The 22,465-nt window shown below is 35.1% G+C and overlaps 3 protein-coding genes and 1 pseudogene across 4 annotated transcripts; 3 read left to right on the top strand and 1 right to left on the bottom strand.

Annotated features, from left to right (window-relative positions):
- Nucleotides 1–170: 170 nt before the first annotated feature.
- On the bottom strand, nt 171–1,723 carry LOC142533847 (multifunctional methyltransferase subunit TRM112 homolog A-like). Of its 2 annotated transcripts, none has more exons than XM_075640755.1 (2): nt 1,580–1,723; nt 171–951 (listed from the first exon to the last, which is right to left on the bottom strand). In XM_075640755.1, exon 2 carries the CDS (start codon nt 888–890, stop codon nt 522–524), a length of 369 nt encoding a protein of 122 aa, XP_075496870.1. In that variant the 5' UTR covers nt 891–951; nt 1,580–1,723; the 3' UTR covers nt 171–521. The 2 variants fall into 2 exon arrangements, with proteins under 2 accessions (XP_075496870.1, XP_075496871.1); XM_075640756.1 differs by having other exon boundaries at nt 171–934; nt 1,580–1,709.
- An 83-nt stretch (nt 1,724–1,806) lies between these two features.
- On the top strand, nt 1,807–4,159 carry LOC142533849 (ubiquitin-related modifier 1 homolog 2-like). The gene is made up of 4 exons (XM_075640757.1): nt 1,807–1,967; nt 3,094–3,169; nt 3,275–3,360; nt 3,859–4,159. Exons 1-4 carry the CDS (start codon nt 1,945–1,947, stop codon nt 3,974–3,976), a joined length of 303 nt encoding a protein of 100 aa, XP_075496872.1. The 5' UTR covers nt 1,807–1,944; the 3' UTR covers nt 3,977–4,159.
- A 6,158-nt stretch (nt 4,160–10,317) lies between these two features.
- LOC142532982 (phosphatidylinositol 4-phosphate 5-kinase 1-like) lies at nt 10,318–14,832 on the top strand (annotated as a pseudogene).
- Nucleotides 14,833–21,392: 6,560 nt separating this feature from the next.
- On the top strand, nt 21,393–22,212 carry LOC142532183 (protein MEI2-like 6). The gene is made up of 3 exons (XM_075638460.1): nt 21,393–21,475; nt 21,565–21,727; nt 21,812–22,212. Exons 1-3 carry the CDS (start codon nt 21,465–21,467, stop codon nt 21,974–21,976), a joined length of 339 nt encoding a protein of 112 aa, XP_075494575.1. The 5' UTR covers nt 21,393–21,464; the 3' UTR covers nt 21,977–22,212.
- The last annotated feature ends 253 nt before the right edge of the window (nt 22,213–22,465 follow it).

Genomic DNA, 22,465 nt, shown 5'->3' with positions numbered 1-22,465 from the left:
TGTAATTTCATTTGGGAGAAGAAAATAATTTATATTTGATAACCAAAAAAATTAAACTCGCCTCTAGGGTCTATGCTTGTAATTTTTATTGCGATTCAATAACCAATGTGCCAAGCACATTTTCTCTGGGTAAGATTATTCTAAGAATGTACAGTATGAAAAAATAATGATAATAATTTCACTGGGTACTATTATATTTATTTAAGTAATATAATATTCGAACCACATTCCAGTCTCGATATTGCCACTCCAAAAAGTTCAAAATAAGAGGGGCAACGCAAGGCGAAAACTAACACTTGCAATTTTTTTTTTTTAACCAAAATTTGCCATTTTATAAAAACTATATATACACGAAATTTTATCAGAAAAAACAACCCCCAATTACCAGAAATCATGCACGATGAAGCCATAAATACGAAAGGAAGACGAGACAAGAAATTATTTTCCCATCGCCAACAACATGAAATCCTACAAACCATCAACTTCAGTTCCTGACACACGGATCCACATTCAAGAGACTGTCAGACCTCGTCTTCATGAAGCAGCATATTGGGAATCCCCTTACTGATAGGAAACTTCCGACCCGTCTCAGGGCAAACTAAGGCACCATCTTCAAGGTGAAGCTCGAGGAGGGCATGATGGAACTTCTGAAGGAACTCATCAGATTCGAGCAAGGAGGATTCCACGTTGTCGGGTAGCTCAAAGTAACCCATGGTTTTCGAGGCCTCCACCAGAGCATTCCATTCAACCTTTGCAAACATGTTCTTTAAGAAGTCGGCATTGAAAGCCACGGTCTTTTCTACTACTCTCTCTACTTCGATCCGTAGTGGGAAGCCATTAGTCACACCTTTGATATTTGACGATAGCATATTATGAGTTAAGAGCCTCATGACTAATTTCCTACTACTTCCACAATTCAACCACGCGGGTAAATCTTGCTATGGAAAATTTCTGTGGGAAAAGAAATCATCAGCAACATTAATGCCGGAATAAATTACCAACTTGGTACAAGTTCTCCACTGTACCACCTCAATTAAAACAATACATCATAAAGATCTTATGATAATAATCTTTAAGATAATAGTTATCAAGGCGTGGACTCGAGTAAGATCGAGGCTCAGCTCTTCCATGAAGCAAATGCCTTCAAGAGTAAAACCCCTACTTAGGTGTGTCTTTTAAAAGTACCTTAAATGTAAGAATGATAAATGTAATGTGAACTACAAGATGACAATCATTCAATTCTGCCCGATAACTGATGAATATCTGTTTTGTTGTTGTTCAAAAGTTTGTAAATACATATATGATTACATATGACGAAATATCATCAGATAATTAGGTTCTATAAGGTTATTCCTTACGTCTGCTACTTTACATTTGTTAGATTTAAGATTTAATGGCATTGCTTAAAAAAACAAAACGTTGGGCTTATTACCTCTACTAATACACGCTTCTTCTTATGCATACACATACCACACACAGCTCTAGAGCGTCGGAAAAATTAGGAATTTAGGTGCATCGGCCGCTTCTTTCCGATTACAGCCAAAAATTATAGCCGTTATTAACAGAAAGATAAACTAACCTTAGTTTGTGGTAATAGGAAAGGTTCTGAACAGAGAATGTAGGGCGGCAGTGGTGGAGTTCTCTTCTCCTCGTTTCTTATTTCGCTTGATCGGCGCAGAGCTTCGGTTTCGAGGTTTTACTTTATGGGCTACGAACGATGGATTTGGAAAACGTTTATATGATTGGAATTATGGATCTTTCTCGTAAAGCCCAAGCTCAAAGCTCGGGCCGATCTGTACAAAAAAATCGGAAACCAGATCACTTAAAATCGCACTTACCCAATAAGAGTTTTGGTTGAAGCGGGACTATAGTTTGTTGCACGTTTTCAAAAATCGAAACCTCGATTGGGATTTCTGTAAATCAACATACCGGGTTTCCTAAGATATGCAGCTCACGCTCGAATTCGGGTAATTTTCTCATCTTCTTCTTCATTTTAAAAAAAATAAATTAATTTCTATGATTTCTTTTTTGCATTTTGGTGTAACATGTCGAGTTACTGGAAAATTAAGTAAGAATTGCGAATCTAGTTGCAGAAATTTGCTATCGTATGTATTTTAACAGCAGGGCACGAATTTGTGTTTCTTTCATGTTAACCTTTGATATAGCTTATGTTCTATTGACTGGTGTTTACTTTATTTTTTTTCATTTCATTTGGTTTTCTGGTCTACAATAAGATTATATATATCATATTATATATCAAATGGGAGATGAAGAAAGCAGGTTCTTTCTTGACCATTTTGTTCTAAAAATGGGATTTTGATACCGACCCGTGATTTGAGGAGCTACGTAAGATTTGGATCCTTATTTTACTGCGTTTTGAGCACAAAAGAGGATGCTATAATGGGAGTATTTCAATCTGGTAGTTCGTGTTTGCTGTTAATGAATTATTGAATTATATACTTGCTTTAGTTTGTTTCGCTCTTGCGACCCTTGGGACATTCTTGAAAAGGCAAGTTGGAAAATATAGATATATGTTGAGGAATATAGTAAAACCGCACTTTTTTTTTTATGTATGTCTGTCTTTTCACAGAAATTCTTTTAATCACACCATTGTTCCGTAGCTTATGGTAATGCTCTTAGTTATATATGACCATATCTCGATTAGAAGTTATTGCGTAAGTCATCTGATCCAGCTTCCAAATAGATAAACAATCAAAAGAGCAGCTTCATCTTGGTCTTGAATTGAAAAAAGATGGTTCCATGGTTTTGAATTTCTGCATACAGCTGTCAGCCATTAGCAGGCCCTTAGTGTACGAGTACCTTTTGGTTATTGTCAGAATTTGATCATGGCATTGTGGCAAAAGCATGTATTATCTGATGCTATTGAGCTGCTTGAAGACTTGTGAAGTTCGGCTAACTATTCTTTTTCACTTCAGACCTATTCAGCTGATAATGATTCACTCTATGTGAAATATATGATGGGCTTGTTCTTTAGACTGCTTGTCAGTGTATATAAACTTCATAATCTGCCGCCGTAGTTTTCTTTTTTTCCTTGTTTGCTGCAATTTTGAAGTCCATGCTTCTGAAAAACAGTGGAGGACTGGAACTTTTATGCAATTTTGTGAAGATCCATCAAGTAAATGTCGACCTACAGGCTGAAGAAAACCAGGTGAATGTCTTCTGAATTACAGTTATTTTTCTCACCGGTAATCTGCGAGTTTTTTCCCGCTAGTTGACCATGTGAAGTTATGGTTTATTTTGTTTCATTTTCAGGCAATTAACTATGAAACACTTGCTCTCTTGGGTCCGCACCAATTTGATTAAGGAAAGGCCCGAAATGTTTATGAAAGGGGATACTGTGTAAGTGACTCATTCATTATAACTGTGTATCTAAAAAAGAGTCCTTTCTGTACAGTTGATGATTCAATTTTCAAGCAGTGTTCGGTTAGAAATTATTTTTTTCCAAAAGTTGGATCTCATCCATGTGGGCCAACAATAATATTATGTTTGAACACGCCCATCACTTGTGAGTTAGGGATGTAGGAAATATTCCCAGGATTAATATGTAGGTTCTGCATATATATTGGTCACGTATTGGGAAATAGAGGCTCGAATATAACTACTCAAGATCAACTTTTGTCAAGTTGATATCTTAAACATTTGACCTCTTGGTTCGTTGATCGTGTAAGATATTAATTTTTTCTCAAAAGTTTGAGTTCATGGAGGTGGGTCGAGAATAATTTTATGTCTTTAACATTTTCATCCAAAGAAAAAAATGGTCATTGTAACCTGGCCCTGGAATGACTTTAAGCATAACGAGAATTTAACGCGATAGTTTCATATCTGATGCACATGCAGAAGACCTGGAGTTTTAGTCCTCGTGAATGACTGTGATTGGGAACTCAGCGGACAGCTTGACACGACGCTAGAGGAGAAGGACGTCATCGTTTTCATCTCAACATTGCATGGAGGATAATTTTATTTGTGCAACTACAAGTATAGTGATTTATTACAGGGAAGGTGCTATGCTATATGCTATATTAACTATTAAGGATTGTCTGGTCGCTCATCTTCATTATTGACTCTTGGCACAAGAGCACTGATGCATGGTGTATCCTACATGAATATTTTCCCACCGAATGCATGAATTTGATGTTAATTTTTTTGGCTTTTTGCTTTAGTTCTACAGTAATTGACTTTACAAATTTAACAATAGTAGAAAAAAATATAAAAATTTTATTTTTTTTATTTAGCTCTTGAAGAAAGAGTTTCTGCGTCCAAATAATGGGCTTAAAAAAAAAAGTGCTTTGAAACAAGGACGCTTGATGAAATTCGTTCAGTGTCAAGGTTTCTTAAATAAACAATAATCATGAATCACAGTGACATTTCAAAGAAATTTTAATCAGTGACATTAACGTGTGAGTTTATATATCTATTTTGTGTGACGGATTTCTTATTTTGGTCGTCTATGAAAAAAGTATTATTTTTTATGTTAAGAGTATTACTTTTTATTGTGAATATCGATAGAATTGACCCGTCTCACAGATAAAGATTCGTGAGAACGTCTCATAAGATACTTACTCTTTAAAAGATCTATAATCAGTGACATTCACGTGTGAGCTTGTATATCTATTTTTGTATAACATAGAGGTTATTTCAAATTTTTTTGCATAAGCGAAAACGAAAGGGATCAAATTATAATAGAGTGGGTATTTTGGAAGACGATATTGCCGACGAGTTCAAGCGAATAGGAGACAAGTAACTATGTATGTAGAGTTCAGATCCCAATCGTTTTTTGTTCCCATGAAATTAAATTAAACTGATATTTCTTGTGATGTCCCTCCAACGACCACCCCCTATCGCCTGCGCTCTCACATGTATGGTGGGTCATTTTTTAATTGGTATCATCCCATTAATTCGTCTCCTCAAATTTCTCACTAATTACTGCATTTATTTGACTATTGACATTAATCGTGCCATCGATAAGTGTCGTGATCAAAATATGTGTAACACGATGACTTTAACAGATCAAAAAATATTTTTTTAAAAAAGGAAAAAATTAACCAGAGGGTGATGGGTAGTTGGAAATACATAATTACTACTCGTGGCTTGCGTTGCAGTCATTAAAAATGCTGACCCAATTAATAAATCGCAAGGGGTCATTTACAATTAATGAAATGTAACGGGAGATATATTAATAATATTAATTTGTATTTATTATCCTCCACCAGTATATCTCTACTAGGAAAATAGACAACTCTATACATTTTTCACCAATTCCGACATCTCCTTGGGCCAATTTTTTTTTATTTAAAAAAATTACATTATGTTTTATGAGCAATAAGGGAAATTCTTGATTAATTTTGACAGTATCTAATTAATGTTATTAGAGATGGAAAATGACGAATACTAATATTACAGTAGGTTGTCCTAATTCTAATTATGAGTTTTAATGTAATGGGCCTTTAACAAGGTAACCCATCATGTAAAATCAGTCTGTTTACCAAACTAATTACAGCCTGAACCTATGATTAGCACCAAATTAATAGACTTAAAATCTATAGAGGATCATACCATAAAAACATAGGGCAATTTCGCCATTAAGCCCAAGAACACAGGTGTTGTTTCTGTACAACAAAATGACCTGTCCTGCCCCTTTCACTGTCTGGAAAATTACCAAATCTTGTGTTGCTAACTGTTTATAGCTCATCCTAGGGGTCAGGGCGTTTGCCAAATTGTGTGTGTGCATCGATCCAGCGTATGCGTGCGTTTTGAGCATCTTAGCCGCGGACATAGGGATGACAAAATGCAACACGACCCGTCAACCCGACACGACCCAACACGAAAAAAATAGGTTCGGGTTCGGGTTTTTCGGGTTCGGGTTGGGTCGTGGGTTGACCCGGAATTTTTTTTAAAAAAATATTACCTATATTTTTATATATCGTATGTTTGAACAAAATTTATTATATATTTATATGATAAATTTTCATCGTTTAATATTTATTTTATATTTTTTTTTAACAATTGTTTGTTTGATTTAGTAAATATACTTTTAATTTTCTACCATTAAACTTTCAAATTTAAATCGAAAATTTTGTTATTATTTATTTAAATTAAAATACTATTATTATTTTTTATTTTTTCGAATTTTTTTTCATTAATTTTTTTAAAAATAAATAAATAAAATTCGGATTAGGCGGGTTAGACGAGTTCGTGTTCGGGTTGAGGGTTTTCAGGTTGCTTCGGGTTCAGGTTGGGTTTTGGTTGGAAAAAAAAAATTTGCGCGGATTGACCCGAAATCGACTTACCCGACTCGATTGACACCCCTACGCGAACCTTCTGTTAATGTTTATATAATTTAATTTAACTTTAAAAAAGTATAGAAAATTATATAGTATCTGATACCGAGGATAACTACTGTTAATTTTTTATTGGATAAACCCCAAATACATGGGATAGTCGATAAATCACCTGCAACAATTAAATTTGCAGAAGACTGGGGACAACTTTTCTAGTTCACAGGTTAGATCAACTCTAGTACTCAAGTAAGTGAGATGTGTGTGTTTTTTCTTTTTAATATTTGCAATTAATGAAGTCTACATGAAACCATATTTCGATGCAAGATTGAATAAAAAAATACATTTGATTTTCTCAAGTATTATTTCTGTAATTTTAGCATTAACAACAAAGTAAAACTTGTATAAGTATATATATTCCACAAACAGATATACTAGTAAGTAATGCTATATGTCATGCAAAATTGCCAAATGTATTGCCTTTGCATTCAAACCTCGTTAAAGTCGTGATATTATTTTCTAATGAAAGTTCGAGTTGGTGAAGTATGTGGACATTTGATTTGTAATCAAGAGTTCGATTCTCTTTGTTAACATCTTTTCGGACGAGCGTGTCGCAGGGAGCTTGCCTAGTGTGATTTAATTGGTTAATGTGTTTCGTATACTATTGCATTAGTCAGAAAAATTTACTCAATACACATGAAATATTACGACAACAAATTCTCACATCACGAAGAAAAAGTTGTGATGTTATCAAGATTCATACTAATGCGTCATTTGTGATTTTTATGGATGCAAAACAAACAATTATCATATGTACATTTCACTGATATATTTTAAAATTATGTATATTAAAATTTGCTAAATAAGCAGCGAGTTAAAATAGGTTACTAAGTGTGGTGACCCGGACGCTAATTTCAATTTTAATCATTCTTAGGAATGAATCAATCAATTATTATACACAGGGTCTAAATTTTTTTAAATAAAATACAAAACGGAAACGTAATGTAATTTACTTCAAATTACATACTAAACATAAACATACAAATCTTGTATTATCTACAAGAACTCAACTAGGTTCAACTATATATTAATGCTGAATTCTAAGTTGCTTTGGAGCTCGGATCTCCACGCTATCTAGTCCAGCCTCGTTCTCTTCATGACCCTTATCCTATCCCACCTGTTGTCATGCACACATACAAACAAGACAACAGCCGGATAACTCCGGTGAGAATTACATTCTCAGTATAAATCATGTATACATGCAATAATATAATCAATATAAACGCATATAACCGACATTCATAACATGTATCCAAATCAGATTATAAATCCATATAAAAAATAAATCATATTCTAAACATGTACCATCATCAGGAACATAAATCGACATGTACCATACTCAGGAACATAACCAACATAAATCAATATAAACTGTCACTCGTACTCGTGACTCCACCACTCAGACTAGACTCAATCCTCATCTAGGGATCCCGATTTCCAGATGTGGGTATTCCTATATCGACCAACAGTAATAGAAAAGACTTCAGTTCTATCCACGTCGATATAACCAAACATCCAGTGTCCTGACCTAACCGTCATGGACTGTGGCCTTATCGCCAATATCCTATCTTGTGACATCGTGCAATGTGCCCGTGACGATCCCACCACTATCAGGCACATCTGTCCCAAGATTTCTATAATATCTTGTGACATCGTGCAATGTGCCCGTGGCGATCTCACCACTATCAGGCACATCTGTCCCAAGATTTCTATACTATCTTGTGACATCGTGCAATGTGCCCGTGGCGATCCCACCACTATCAGACACTTCTGTCACAAGATTACTCGTCGAGACTCGTCTAACACATGCTCTCTATAAATCCGTAGAACAAGTATATCAAATCAAGTCAATGCAAATAATAACAAATAGTATGTGATTTAGGGAAACTCAAGTCCAAACCTCACTCGAGTTGTGCAATCCCAACTCAACATTAATTTATACCTTTATCTTCTCGGTCTGACGAAGACGAAGTCCCGAATTCAACTCTGTCCATATCCAATCTGATAATGACAATCGAATAGATACAATATCAGTATATAACTCAGTTCAAAACCTTGTTCTGATCAATACTCAAATCAAATCATAATCTGATCAATGCCAATCGACATATGGTACCACAATACAATCTCAACCAATACCGAATCTGATCAATATCAATTTATGGATGTTTCGACGGTATAATAATACAATCTCGATAACGCCGTCAATCTCAACATCACATATATAATACCAGAACTCATAATCTCAATAACAATACAAATCTGATATCGAATCTCAATTAAATCGACTCCGAAAATCATAACAATTACATAAACAGTCTGTTCTTTAATCTGACTTCAAATATACGATGTCTACTGTATCAGAAACACTATATATGATTCATGTTCAATTCTGACAATATCATAATTTCAAATCGTATCTAAACGTAACAAAACTTACGTCCAGTTGTAGCATGCGTCGATAGGAACACAGTACTGAAGTCGGATTTAAATTCTAACGGACGGATTTTTCACAATCACAAATCTAAAAGGCGTAAGGATTTTTCTCTCCAAAGCTTCGACCCTTTTCCGAATTTGTGAGGGGAAAACGTGCAATTCTTATATATATATATATATATATATATATATATATATATATATCTCGCACATAACAAGAACAAGTGGCTCACTTTCCTTCTGCATGCCGCGCGCATATGCGCGCCCAAGGCCCGCGTATATGCGCCGGAAGTTCTATCCGGAAATCAGCTGCTGGACTGCTCGCACATACGTCGCGCATATGCACGAGACCTACTGTCTCGTGCATTCCACCACCCGCGCATATGCGCCTTCTGCCGCGCATGTGCGCCGAACTCTCTGGAGTTCTTACTTGTGCTACCTATCACCTCGCGCATATGCGCGATCTTACTCCGCGCATATGCGCCGGGTCTTCTGGCCAAATTGCGCATAGCTCGTGCATTAAGTCGCGCATGTGCGCGAATGACACCTCCCTCGCACATATTTTGCGGCTTTCCCGGTCTAATCCATACCGTCCATATTTACCTTAATTAACCCAAAAATCATCTCAGATTAATCTTAGATTACAGTAATTAAAATCTCGGGCATTACACTAAGTCATTTTAAGAAGAGTCAAAAGTAGTATAAAAAAAGTAATAAATAATGTTTACTAAATCAAACTACACTTTTTTACAAAATTTTAAGGAACGAATTTGACTCGAATTAGTTATATTCGAGTTCGAGTTCGATTTAAAGTTCAAAATTTTTTATTTTTTTTTGCTCGAATTCAGTTTGAATTAAAATTCGAGTTTGCCTCATTCAAATATGTTCATAAACTATTTGAATTATTGTTCGAAAATAAATACTCGAAATGTTTGAAATTTATTTATTTAATATATAATTATATTATTTTAATTAAATACTAAAACTCACGAGTAACTTATGAACTATCGAACAAAATAATTTGAGTTTGAGTTCGGTTAGAAAAAAGTTCGAATATATTCAAATTTAATAAGCTCGAATATGAATCAAATATTTATCGTATGGTCCGGAAAAACTCGTAAACCTAATGGCTTCGGCAAAAACTTGTGTGAGACCGTCTCACGTGTCGTATTTTGTGAGACGGATATCTTATTTGGGTCACTCATAAAAAAATATTATTTTTTAAGTGTATTACTTTTTATTGTGAATATCGACATGATTGACCTGTTTTACAGATAAAGATTCGTAAAATCGTTTTACAAAAGACCTACTCAATAGATTCGGTTATATATCTTAAAGCTGTAAACGTCACCGAATAATTTCTCACAAGAATATTATTTTCATCTAAATTATTTTTTTATGTGAATGATTATGTGGTTTTTTTTTAAAAAAAATTACTATTTTTTACCAACTAAAAAAAAAAACTTCCCCTCCAACGCTTTTGTCTCTCTCACGCACAGTCATTTATTCCCACATTTTCTATTTCTCACCGATCTTTTCTCCACTCCTTCATCGGCCTTTTCAGATTCCTCTTATTCATTTCTTCTGTCTCTCTCTCTACAAACCTCCCCTCTACACTACTGTTTACTGGATTCTCACCTTATTCCCCCCAATGACAAGTTACTGAAACTATTCTTGTTCGTCTCTTGAATTCTCTCCGGAGTTGAGAGAAAAAGTATGAAATAGGCCGGAAAATGCTGCCGGAACTGGGTCACCTAGCTTTTTGTCAAATTTCCCGTCCACGAAGCTGAGCGCAACGAGCCAACGGAGAGTTGCTTAAGTTAATATCATGCAGGAAACCTTATTATTTTGCTTGCCAGAAGAGAAGAAAAGAATGCCAGAGCCACTGTTATGCATAAAGCTTGTAGAAAATGACAAGAAGAAAACGAATGGAGAGACTTTAGATACCGACTCGGAGAAATTCCTTGATATTACTAGCACAACCATTACGCCGAGATCAGTTGTCATTATTCCTAGAAGCAAATCACAAGGCACCTGCCGTAGGGTAACACCCACCTCCATTTCAGAGAACAACGCAGCTTATATCGTCGAGAAATATCTCCCAAATGGAGATCTGTATATTGGAACATTCTCGAACAATACGCCACATGGATCCGGTAAGTACTTGTGGAAAGACGGGTGTATGTATGAAGGCGAGTGGAAGAAGGGAAAAGCGAGTGGGAAGGGGAAGTTTTCCTGGCCTTCCGGAGCGACCTTTGAAGGTGAATTCAAGTCGGGTCGGATGGAGGGTACTGGCACTTATATGGGATCCGACGGAGATATGTATAAAGGCTCGTGGTCCGGGGATCGGAAGCATGGCTACGGGGTAAAGCATTACGGTAATGGGGATTGTTACGAAGGGCAGTGGAAGAAGAATCTGCAAGATGGCCAAGGGAGGTATGTTTGGAGTAACGGGAATGAGTATATTGGGGAGTGGAAGAATGGGATGATTAATGGGAGAGGCGTTTTAGTATGGAATAACGGGAATAGGTATGACGGAAATTGGGAAAATGGGATTCCAAAAGGGCATGGAGTTTTCACTTGGCCTGATGGAAGTTGTTACATTGGATGCTGGTCTGCTGATTATAGTAAAAATAGTAATAGGACCCAGGTTTTGAACGGTACTTTTTACCCAGCTCACAATTCCAAGAACAAGAATAGGAACTGAAGAAGGTTTACAGGGGTATTTTGGCAGTAAGCTATCCACTCCTTTGCTGATGGTGGGGGATGAGAGTGTAAATGTGGTGATTGGGGGCGGCGGTGGGAAGAAGAGGTCGTCTGTGGATGGTTGTGTTATGGCGGAGAGAGTTTTTCCGAGGATTTGTATCTGGGAATCGGATGGCGAATCTGGGGATATAACTTGTGATATCATGGATGATGTGGAGGCATCAATGTTGTATAGAGAAGGGTTTGCGTCGGATCGAGATTTGATAAAACAGTTTCGTAAGAATCCGTGTTTTGGTGGCGGGGAAGTGAAGAAGCCTGGACAGACAATATCCAAAGGGCACAAGAATTATGATTTGATGCTCAATCTCCAGTTGGGTATAAGGTAAGAATTAAGCTAATTTTATGCTTGGCTGCTGTCTATCAATATTGAAACAATTGCTCGAGTTTACTTGACTTTTTGATTAATTTTTTTAAATTATTATTTCGGTAGATATTCTGTGGGAAAGCGTACTTCCTCTGTGCGTGATCTTAAGCCAAGTGATTTTGATCCTAAGGAGAAGTTTTGGACTAGGTTCCCTCCCGAAGGATCCAAATTGACTCCGCCCCATCAATCTGTAGAGTTCCGATGGAAAGATTATTGTCCTGTGGTGTTTAGGTATGCGATCCTCTTCAAATTTAGTTTTTGGATTCGTGTCTTAATTGCAGTTCATGCCTATTACCATCAGAAGTTCGATATATTTCCTCGTTTGCATATTTTTGTGTATGATCTCATTTGCATAGATTTGTTACTTTATCTGATTATGGTGATTTCGGAACATTTTACCGTTTCTGCATCCTAAAATGGTGAATTCTATTTGGAATTTTCAGACATTTAAGAGAATTATTCCAAGTAGATCCCGCGGATTACATGTTAGCCATTTGTGGGAATGATGCACTAAGGGAGCTTTCGTCTCCAGGGAAAAGTGGAAGCTTCTTTTACCTGACACAAGATGATAGGTTTATGATCAAAACAGTGAAAAAATCAGAAGTCAAGGTTGGTTTCCTATCCCCTTGACTTGTTAAAAGTTAAAAAATATGCTTCTAAAGCATGAAAATTGTTTTTTTCTTTATTGCACCATGTCATGGGTTAATCATCGCTGCAAATTTGAAGTTGGGTTATTTTTTTATTTAGGTGCTTGTAAAGATGCTTCCTAGTTACCATCAGCATGTCTGTTGCTATGAAAATTCCTTGGTCACAAAGTTCTTTGGCGTTCATTGCGTAAAACCAGTTGGTGGGATCAAGGTACATCTATTTTGAAGAAAACTAGCTCTGTTTTTTTTTTTTTTACTAGTGTTTTGCCAAATTAGCTCACTTATCTCAAATATTGGTGAATTAGACTCGATTCATCGTAATGGGAAACTTGTTCTGCTCTGAGTATCGAATACATAGAAGATTCGACTTGAAAGGATCATCCCATGGACGCTCAACCGAGAAGCCTGAGGGTGAGAGAGATGAAACCACAACTCTCAAAGATCTTGATCTAAACTTTGTATTTAGGCTTCAGACCAACTGGTATCAAGAAGTTATCAAGTGAGTATGTTACATCTCTTGTTACCGCAATATTATTCTATTTCACAATGTTGGCTTTTTTTCTAACTCGATAAACTTATTTCTCTAGACAAATCGAACGTGATTGTGAATTCTTGGAGGCTGAGGGAATCATGGATTACAGTCTTTTAGTTGGTCTTCATTTCCGTGACAATAATTCTGCAGAAAAAATTGGTTTGTCACCTTTTTTGTTGCGTACAGGTAAATTTTCATAATTTTTTGCTATACCTAGTTAATGCATTGGTAATTATTATTCACCATTTCTTGAATTTAAAGGTTGCTCATATCACCCTCAGGTAACAATGGTTCTTATCAAAATGAGAAATTCATACGCGGCTGTCGATTTCTTGAAGCAGAACTTCAAGACATGGATCGGGTGTTAGCCGGCAGGTGTGCATGTTCAACATATGTAAATGCATATTGGATTCTTAATTGTGTGTTAAATTTGTAACGAGGACCTTGGATATTTCTCTCTAGCGTGAACCCCCAAATTATTTTCTTCTAATATAATAGAGAAAACTGCAGATATGAATGTTTTAATTAGCAATATTCCTTGTCATTTAATTTTCCTTCAATTATTTTAGCATGGTAGTTGGAATAATTGCAAGGTCATCTTGCCGTGGTGGCAATATTGTTTAGGCATTTAATTAGTAGACAGTTGTTTGTGGGGCACCTTATTATTGCCTTTTGGGATAAGAGCAAGATCTTGGTCCAGTCCTGTTTAATTTTTTTACCCCATTTATAGCAAATATTGATGGAAATGACCCTGGATTTTGGTTGGAGGGTGGCTATTCTGAATCTTTTGGGGCAAATTTACATTTGTTGGCATATTTCTTGTTAATATATATATAAATATTTTTCGTGACTGAGTTCTGAGGTTGTGGTCGATTTTGCTCTTGATCAGGAAGCCATTGATCAGACTTGGAGCCAACATGCCAGCACGGGCAGAAAGAGTGGTTCGGAGGAGCGATTTTGATCAATATACACCAGGTGGATTTAACAATTTGAGGCCTTCCCGGAGCGGTGAAATCTACGAAGTTGTCCTCTATTTTGGAATCATCGACATTTTACAAGACTATGATATTAGCAAGAAACTCGAGCACATGTACAAATCCTTACAGGTCAAGTCTACTTCAATTTCAGCAGTTGACCCAAAACTATATTCCAAAAGATTTCGAGATTTTATTGGGAGAATATTCATTAAAGATAGGTGACACTACTTGAGGCAATACCAAGAGGGATGTATCTAAAGATTCTCTGTTGAATCTCTGGGAACGGAGGATTTTTGCCAACAATTCAGGGATCGGAGGGAGAAGTATTGAGGTCTGAATTTGGCTGAATTTTGTGGATCAGCCGTTATTGGAAGGAGGTCTATTTTGTGCATCAAAATTAATTGGTCTTTGGGGCACTTTTGTGTTAGTGTTTTCATCAAAGATAAGGTATAGTGAACAGAGCAAGTACTTACTTACCTCCAAAGAAGAAGATTGAAATAATGGGAGTGGGGGATAAGTGTACAGTTATACAGGGGAAAAAAGTGGTGGAAATTATGATATTTTTTGGTGAGATTTCGGAGCTCTCGTTCTGAGAAGCCCCCACACCCTCTCCAGTCTTGTTTTCCTTTTCTTTTAATTTCGATTTTGTTTTTATTACTGAACTTGGCAAAATTTTAAGAGTAAATATTTCACTAACAAAGATAGGCAATACTTGATTTTGTGAAAATATTTTGTTCCGACAATAAATTAGGTAAATTGAAGTTTGTGTACTAAGCTTTTGTTTGCTCCGCATTTGCTTTTATTTTCGAATGTGACAATGGAAGAGTTGTAAACGCAGTGAAAAGAAGAGAAAGCAAATGTTAAAGAAACGCTTCAATTTGAAACTTAAAATAAGATAATGTTTTGCTTCTTTTGAAAAAATATCTGATAGGCCCCAAGCTCCCTTGAATATTTCTTACTAAAGTAAATAATTCAAATGCACGCTAATGACGCTATTGATTCACGTACTTCCCGTGTTGAGCACACTACTTGGAGCAACTTTAATATTTCTAGTTGCCTGGATTGATATTAAAATAAACAAATTCTACGACTTATTCAAATGTTTTAAAAATCACAATATTATTTATGTATCCAATATTCATCGACCCAACTAGAAAAATCCCTGAGATTTATGTGTGTTTTCCAAATAAATAAATAAAAATATATATAGAGTAGTGTTTGAGGTCAAAGTTTTTGCAGTGGTCAGGGTGGATGAGGCCCATCTAGTTGTCTTTTTGACCTTTGGTGCTCTTTTTTCAGGGGGGGATCTTCTTTCGTCTGTTACCCCAGATCCTACTGTCTCATTCACTCCCCAATGCTTTTTTCCTCGCACAAACTGCCCGCCACTGTAATAAAAAAAGTAATCTGTCGATAACAATCACACAACATTATGTTGCAGCACTTTAATCTTCAACATATTCATGATTGCCTTTTGGGATCATTATTACCCCTGACTACACACATTGGATACATTCAATTTTAAATAAGGACGGCGCTACATGACCACAACCTACTCGGTCATATTTATTTATTCTTGCTGAACTAGGTTATATGAAATCTTATTCTTTGGCAAATATTTTTACTTTTTGCTCTTAGTTCATATCACATACATACAATTATGTGTGTGTCTTGACATTTAGGTGTCATTGATTTTGAGCATTTCATGACTAAATCATGAAAAAGAAACTCATTCTAGACAAAATCATGGAAAATGCAGGAAATTTAGTGTAAACTATTCTTGATACAGCGGCATACATTTATGCAATTAAAGGAAAAAAAAAATTGAAGACGCATTTAATATAAAAATTTCATTATATTAAATTATACATCACATTTTATTCGTACGTATACCAATCGTGTGTGTCCATCCGTTAGTGTATATATAATTTATAAACTGTTTTACAATGACCAAATCGAGATGGGCTTGGATTTTCTAGGACCAGTTCCACTGTACCAAGGCAGTTCATAGTTCAATAATATATCTAATTAATGCATCACTTTAAATTGATGATGAAAATCGTTTAATATGTTTGGGTTCAATATTTTGTCGAAAGAGCCAATTCATGAACCGAACGAACTCTTTGAACTACGAATCAATTTCAGCCAGGAATTTGGCTCCTCTATGTGATACTTTGTTGATAATTAAATTATAATCCAGAAAATATACAAAAATGTTATTCAAGGTTCTTTTTCAATGGAGCCAGGGTAACCCTAACCCCACGGAGTTGAATGATGTGTGGCCAAGTGATTTGTAAAAAATGTACAACTTCAGCATTATCCAAGGGTGGACAAAGCCACCATTAACATTTGAAATGAAACTTCGTAACAACCATTTTAGTCCACCTGCATGAATATTGTTAAAGTCATGAAACTGTAGTTTTTAATCATGTTCCATTTGAGGACCGATGTGGCACATATAAATGTCGATGTGGCGCCAGAAAATTGCTGGCACATTTCTATGAAATAGGACTAAAAACCAACAGATCTCAAAGTTAACAAGACCAAGGTCCAACTTCGACAAGTTAGATGACGAAATAGAAAATATGATGAGTTAGGGAACTAAATGAGTAGTTTTTTTTTTCTTTGTTAAAAAAAAGTACTTTTTAAAGATGTAACTTGTAGGAGGATATTTTGATCATAGAGTATTTAAAATATTAACAAATTGGACTTATGCTTAAGGGATAAACCCCATTAAAAAAATATACATTTATTCTTATCTCGTTCCGAAATATGATTCATCACTCCCTAACCCTTTTGACATAAATTCTAGATCAGCTCCAAGTATTAACATATTTCTTTCTTGTTACTATCAATGGAGTTTGAATAGGTTGATTTTGGACCACTAAATCCTTCAAATAAATGTCAATTTCAAATCCGAAAGAGATATATCTACACTTGAGTGATTTCGAAATGAGGTCTAGAACGAGAATTATGGGTTACCATATCTCGCATCTGTTTCTTGTGTAGGTGCATTGTTTCGACTCTTTCGCGAAGATGCTAATTACGACATCTTGCAAATTGCGTGTCCACTCCCCTTCGCATATCTGAAATTTGATAATATTTTTGGATTATGAAGGAACTATACAATTCACAATTAAATGTGGAAAAAAAATTGAAATATAAAAAATGTATATGCTAATCTACTCGGGCAATTTTATACCTTGAATTTGTGTCAATATTTTTAAAGCCCATACATATTCCAATCCAAATAGCAATACCAAATGGTCCATTTAAATGGAGTCCATTGGGCTTTCTAATTGGACCCGTTCTACAGATTAATATCCATTTACGTCAAATCAGGAACGGACCCATTCTTCAACAGGTAGATGATATCAGCCCAAATCATATCACCACGCACAAAAGCTTGTTCATAATTTGATAGCTTGATCATCTTAGGATGTTAGAAGGGATTTCTGGAGACAGGGAAGAGCTTAAACTTGACGGACATATACAATCCGTTTTTTCTTTTCAAATCAAACAATAAGTAAAAAAAAAAAAAAAAAAAAAATAGAAAAATTCGGAATGATTATCGTTGGGTGCCTTTGGTCGTACAATTGTTCGCTTTGTTATGATATTTGAGATTTACTAGCCAGCTGAGTTCTTCCATTCGTGGGTTTAGAGATCGCTCACCACCTACGTTAAAAAATCATAATCTCAACCAATATTTTAATTGAGATGAAAATAAATGATCATGGTTTTCTAAAATTCTTTTCACCTGGCTTGATTTGTTTAAACTCACATTCAGAACACAGCCCAAATATTTATTCGAATGATGCAATTAGCATGAATTATATTTTATTTTTCACGTTGTCCAAGCGACTTATTCGAAAAAACATACTTGACCAATAATATATACAACTGCATCAGAGACATTGAAGTAACCAGCTAGCAGCTATCTGTTTATCACATCTTAAAACTCGTTTCTCATTCCGAATGTTTATAATCAAGACAAGAGAGTTTGAAGTATGTGCAGTGATAGGACAGGCTCTTTATTGCCTTAATCATGCAATGCATATATCCTCCGAAGTCCTGTATCTATGCAATTCAAACACCATTTTCTTTAAATTTCGGTCAAATAACCTTAAAGGGGCACTTCGAAAATTATACAAGTAAAGCGGAAAAAAGTCATTTACAGGTCCGAATGAAGTACGAGAGGATGCATATCATCAAACTGCACACATTGCCTTTATTCAACTTCCAAATGCTTAAACCGAAATAGGAAACAGTCAAAAACCTGGGAATGCATGCAGTAACTTTTTGTTATCATAAATTAACACACACACACACACACACACACACACACACACACATGTTATAAAAATTTCTAAAGGAAACTGATTAACCTTAGAGTGAAAGTTGAGAACGTCGGTGGTGTGGTTGCATTTTCATGAAATTAACCTCAAAAAATCCTCTTAATTTTTTTTTTTCGACATTTTTTAGTTTATTTTTTTTAAAAAAGGCGATGTTTTTTTTCATTGAGAAGCTTGTTTGTATATGAATTTATATATGTTGTGTAGGCGTTTCCCAAAAGGCTGGTCATCCGCCGCCAAGATTTCTTGTGTTGTCTGGTTGCATTTAATGAAGTGCTATAATTAGATACTACCTAAACCGATCTTTCCTAATTGTACAAAATCCATTTTACTCCAAAACTGTGCCTTGTCTCTTTCACCGAATAATATATTTACTATATTATTTTTAAAATAACATATATTATTCATTCTTCCACAATATAATGCATATTTTTTTCTTAATTTTTATACGATAATATATTTAATCAAATTCGAAATTTGAAATAACGCTCGACACATGATGATTATATTTTATGTGATTAATATGTGACATGAAAAAAGATTTGTTCATGTTACTTTTTGAAATTTTTATTGTGTGTGTTAAATAATTCAAGATCTTGTGTGAAAAATAATAAGCATTACAACATAATATATAATGCTATGTTTTCGAGAAAATATATATAAAAAAACAGAATGTAACATAGTTATAGATAGTAGCAATAGATCTTAAATTTTTTTATTTATCGAACTATATAGATAAAATTTCTGCTATCAACAAAAATTCTTTAGTTTATATATTTCTATTACCGACCATTTGGTCGGAGTGGGTTTTTTTTTTTTAATATTATTAATTTTAGATTTTGTAATTTTTTAAATTGTTTTTTTAATTTTAAAAAATATATATTGTACAAACAATGTGAGTGTGAGAGTATTAATTAGTACTAATTATTCTGCACACATGATGTATGTGTATAGTTTTTTTATCATTATCGATGGACTAAAATAAATTTTGACAAATTGTAGAGAAACTAAATTGATATTTGAATTGTTGAAATAAAAAAAAAAGTGTGTGTTGAAATTTAGGGAAAAAAATAAAAAAATATATAATATTAGTATCATATAAGAATAAAGTTGGGAAAAAATTTTATATAGAAGATTATTATCATGTCTTCGTTTTTAATAAAATAGTTTAATAAAACAGAATAGATATATAAACATGAAAGGTAGATTTCTTTCTACGCTGCGCCATTTTTTTTCTCCTGCACCTTGATTCGACCATGTGCGTCAGACTCCCAAAACCTCTGAACCCTAACGCAGAAGCATGGAGTCCAAAGCAAATCGCTCCACCAGCTAGTCCGCGACCGGCGATTCCCGTGTTTCCTTACCCTGCTGCCATTGCCACTTATAATCCGAGTTACTCTATATACAAAATGAGCCAACCGTATTACCTGCCACTCACGAGTTCTCGTATCTTTTTTCCGGTGGGAAATGGGTGTTTGAAACCCACGTCCGATGGTGGAGAAGAGATTAGTATTCCACGGAAGAATTCGAAAAGCCAGAATGCGAGGAAGGCGGATGGTCCTACTCCACTCGACGGTTTCAAGAAGGGCGTCCGAAGACATTTACCCCCTCGGTTCCAAAGGCCAGTGAGGTCCGTTTATGTGGACAAGAATCCACCCAATCTATGCTGGAGGCCCAGAAAGTTGGCAGAGCCTGACAACGAGGCAGCCGTCGACGCTGGTGCTGCTGACTTTCCTCCTCCGCGTGTTTCTCTTCCCATGGCTCCGTTAAGTGGTCAGGGCAGTTCACCTTCATGGAACACTACTGTGATGATAAAGAATATTCCTAATCGGTTAAGGTACCAAACTAATATATATGCGAAATTTCAAGAAAAATAGGAATAATTTCCTTTGTCCCATCGTGTTCAAATTTGTGCTTTTGTATGATGTGTAAAATTTTATTTCTTTGGCATCTCTTATTCTAGAAACTATTCATTTTTAATGGTCTTTTCAGCTACCCATTTTCTAGATGTAAGATCTTTTTCTAATATGGTCTCATTTTTATTTCGGTTCCAAATTTCAGGCTTAAGTTCGATGTCTTTGATTGTGTGCTCTTTCAATCATTTTTCCGAGTCTGAAATTTCATGGAACATGTAAACAAGACCCTGGCATCATTTCACCAATATGCAGCATCACGTGAGTAATATGTGGAAAAATGATTTAAAATTACAATAGAAACGAAGACGGTGAAGTGAGATTGAAAATATATAATTTAAATTTAAAAGGATCATAAAAAATTGAAAGCTAACTCATAATAATACCAATATGACAAATTTTCCTTAAAGGTTTCATTTTTTTTGTTTTTTTTTTCATTTTTTTAATATTAATTATTGTCTTTTTCATGGCCAAGATGAAAATATAGTAGGCACTCGAGTAATTTTGCTGTTAACGCAGCATGCATTAAGTGTCATGTCATTGGATTTTTCCAGATTGAATGGTCGGCGAGGCATTAAATAATAATGATAAATCTTATATATATATATATATATATTTAACATGAATGCATATCAAAATTTATCATCTGCGTTTTTCATAAAATAATGAGATACTGTTGATTGGAACTTCTTTTTATTTCTCTGGATGGGGAGTTTTTGAACCTGGACGTTAATGTCACTTTTAAGATTAAACAGATAATTCCCCTTGGCATAAAAAAGGATTGCATGTTTTCTCCTCTGATTCTTCACTGATCCTGTCCCACTAACTATGTCTGCGCGTTTGGGATTTTTATTGTCCTGGAACCGAACAGACTGTTCAGAAAAAACAAATCTTTTCAACTTTTATCCTTTATGTCTCTGTCGCATTCATGTATGCATCGACATACATGGCGTATATTACTGCATTAAATGTTGTGATCATTTAGTACATTTGCTCATGTAAATATTTATGAGCTTTTTTATTGATTTTTGAATGATTTATTTTCCAGAAGGGATGATATACTAAAGTTTCTGGATGGTTACTGCTGTGCATACTCTTTGGAGTATGATTTTCTGTATTTACCCATGGATTTTAGGTAATTTACCCAGGCTGTCACGTAGGTAATTAGTGTCAAATATTTTAGAGTACTGATTCCATTTGTTTTGAATCAATAATAAATTGTAGAAAGAAGGGTAACTTGGGATACGCATTTGTTAACTTTACGACTGCCATTGCTGCGAACAAGTTCAAGAAAATTCTGCAAAATTTCAAGTGGGAAACCGTCAAGAGTGACAGCGGGTCTTTTATATCCAAGAAAATTTGTGAAATCACTTGGGCAAGAATCCAGGTAAAATTTCTGCTTTCCAAGTAGAATCTTTCTTTTATTTTTTTCAAAGTCTTTTCGTTCTGATTTTATTTGTTGTTTTCTTAGGGCAAAGAAGTCTATACGAGAAGATTTAAAAACTCCGAATTTGCTTGTCGCGAATTGGATTTTCTGCCAGTAGTTCTGGATCCACCTCGAAACGGATCCGACCCAAATCCTTGCCCGCCACTGGTTCTTGGAAATATACAGCTTCAACGCCGGTTTTCGAGATAGAACTACCGATACTGATAATTCCGTACCAGGTTGTGTGTTGTAGGTGCTGTGGGTTGTACGATGTATATTAGTTCATGATTACGTCTAAGAATTCTAGGTTTTCTTTTTACTTTTTCATATCTCAGAGATTATACTGCACATGTGCAGTTAATCTGGATATTTTGCGTGTGGGTGGGGTTGAAATTTCTTGACATATAGGGGGAGTCCTGTGTTTTCATTCTCCCCCTAGGGTTTATGGTTTCTTGATAAACTGGGGTGAAATGGAAACATGGGTTTAATTTGATTTGATATACGTCGTACTTTGATTAATGAGAGTTTTATGGAATGTGATATATACCGCCTTTAAAACTCATTATCTTTTAGATTTCTATTTGGAGAGAGACTCATTTTACTGAAGAACTTGCCTAATCATTCATTATAAAATGGAGAACATTTTATTTATAAATGCCATTTATCAGAAAATGTTTGATTAGGCAGGCAACCTAATAA

The sequence above is a fragment of the Primulina tabacum genome, chromosome 18, assembly GCF_025594145.1.
Source record: "Primulina tabacum isolate GXHZ01 chromosome 18, ASM2559414v2, whole genome shotgun sequence".
NCBI classification, from domain to species: Eukaryota; Viridiplantae; Streptophyta; class Magnoliopsida; order Lamiales; family Gesneriaceae; genus Primulina; species Primulina tabacum.
Note: the sequence above shows the minus strand (reverse complement) of the source record. Positions and strands in the feature narration are given on the sequence as shown.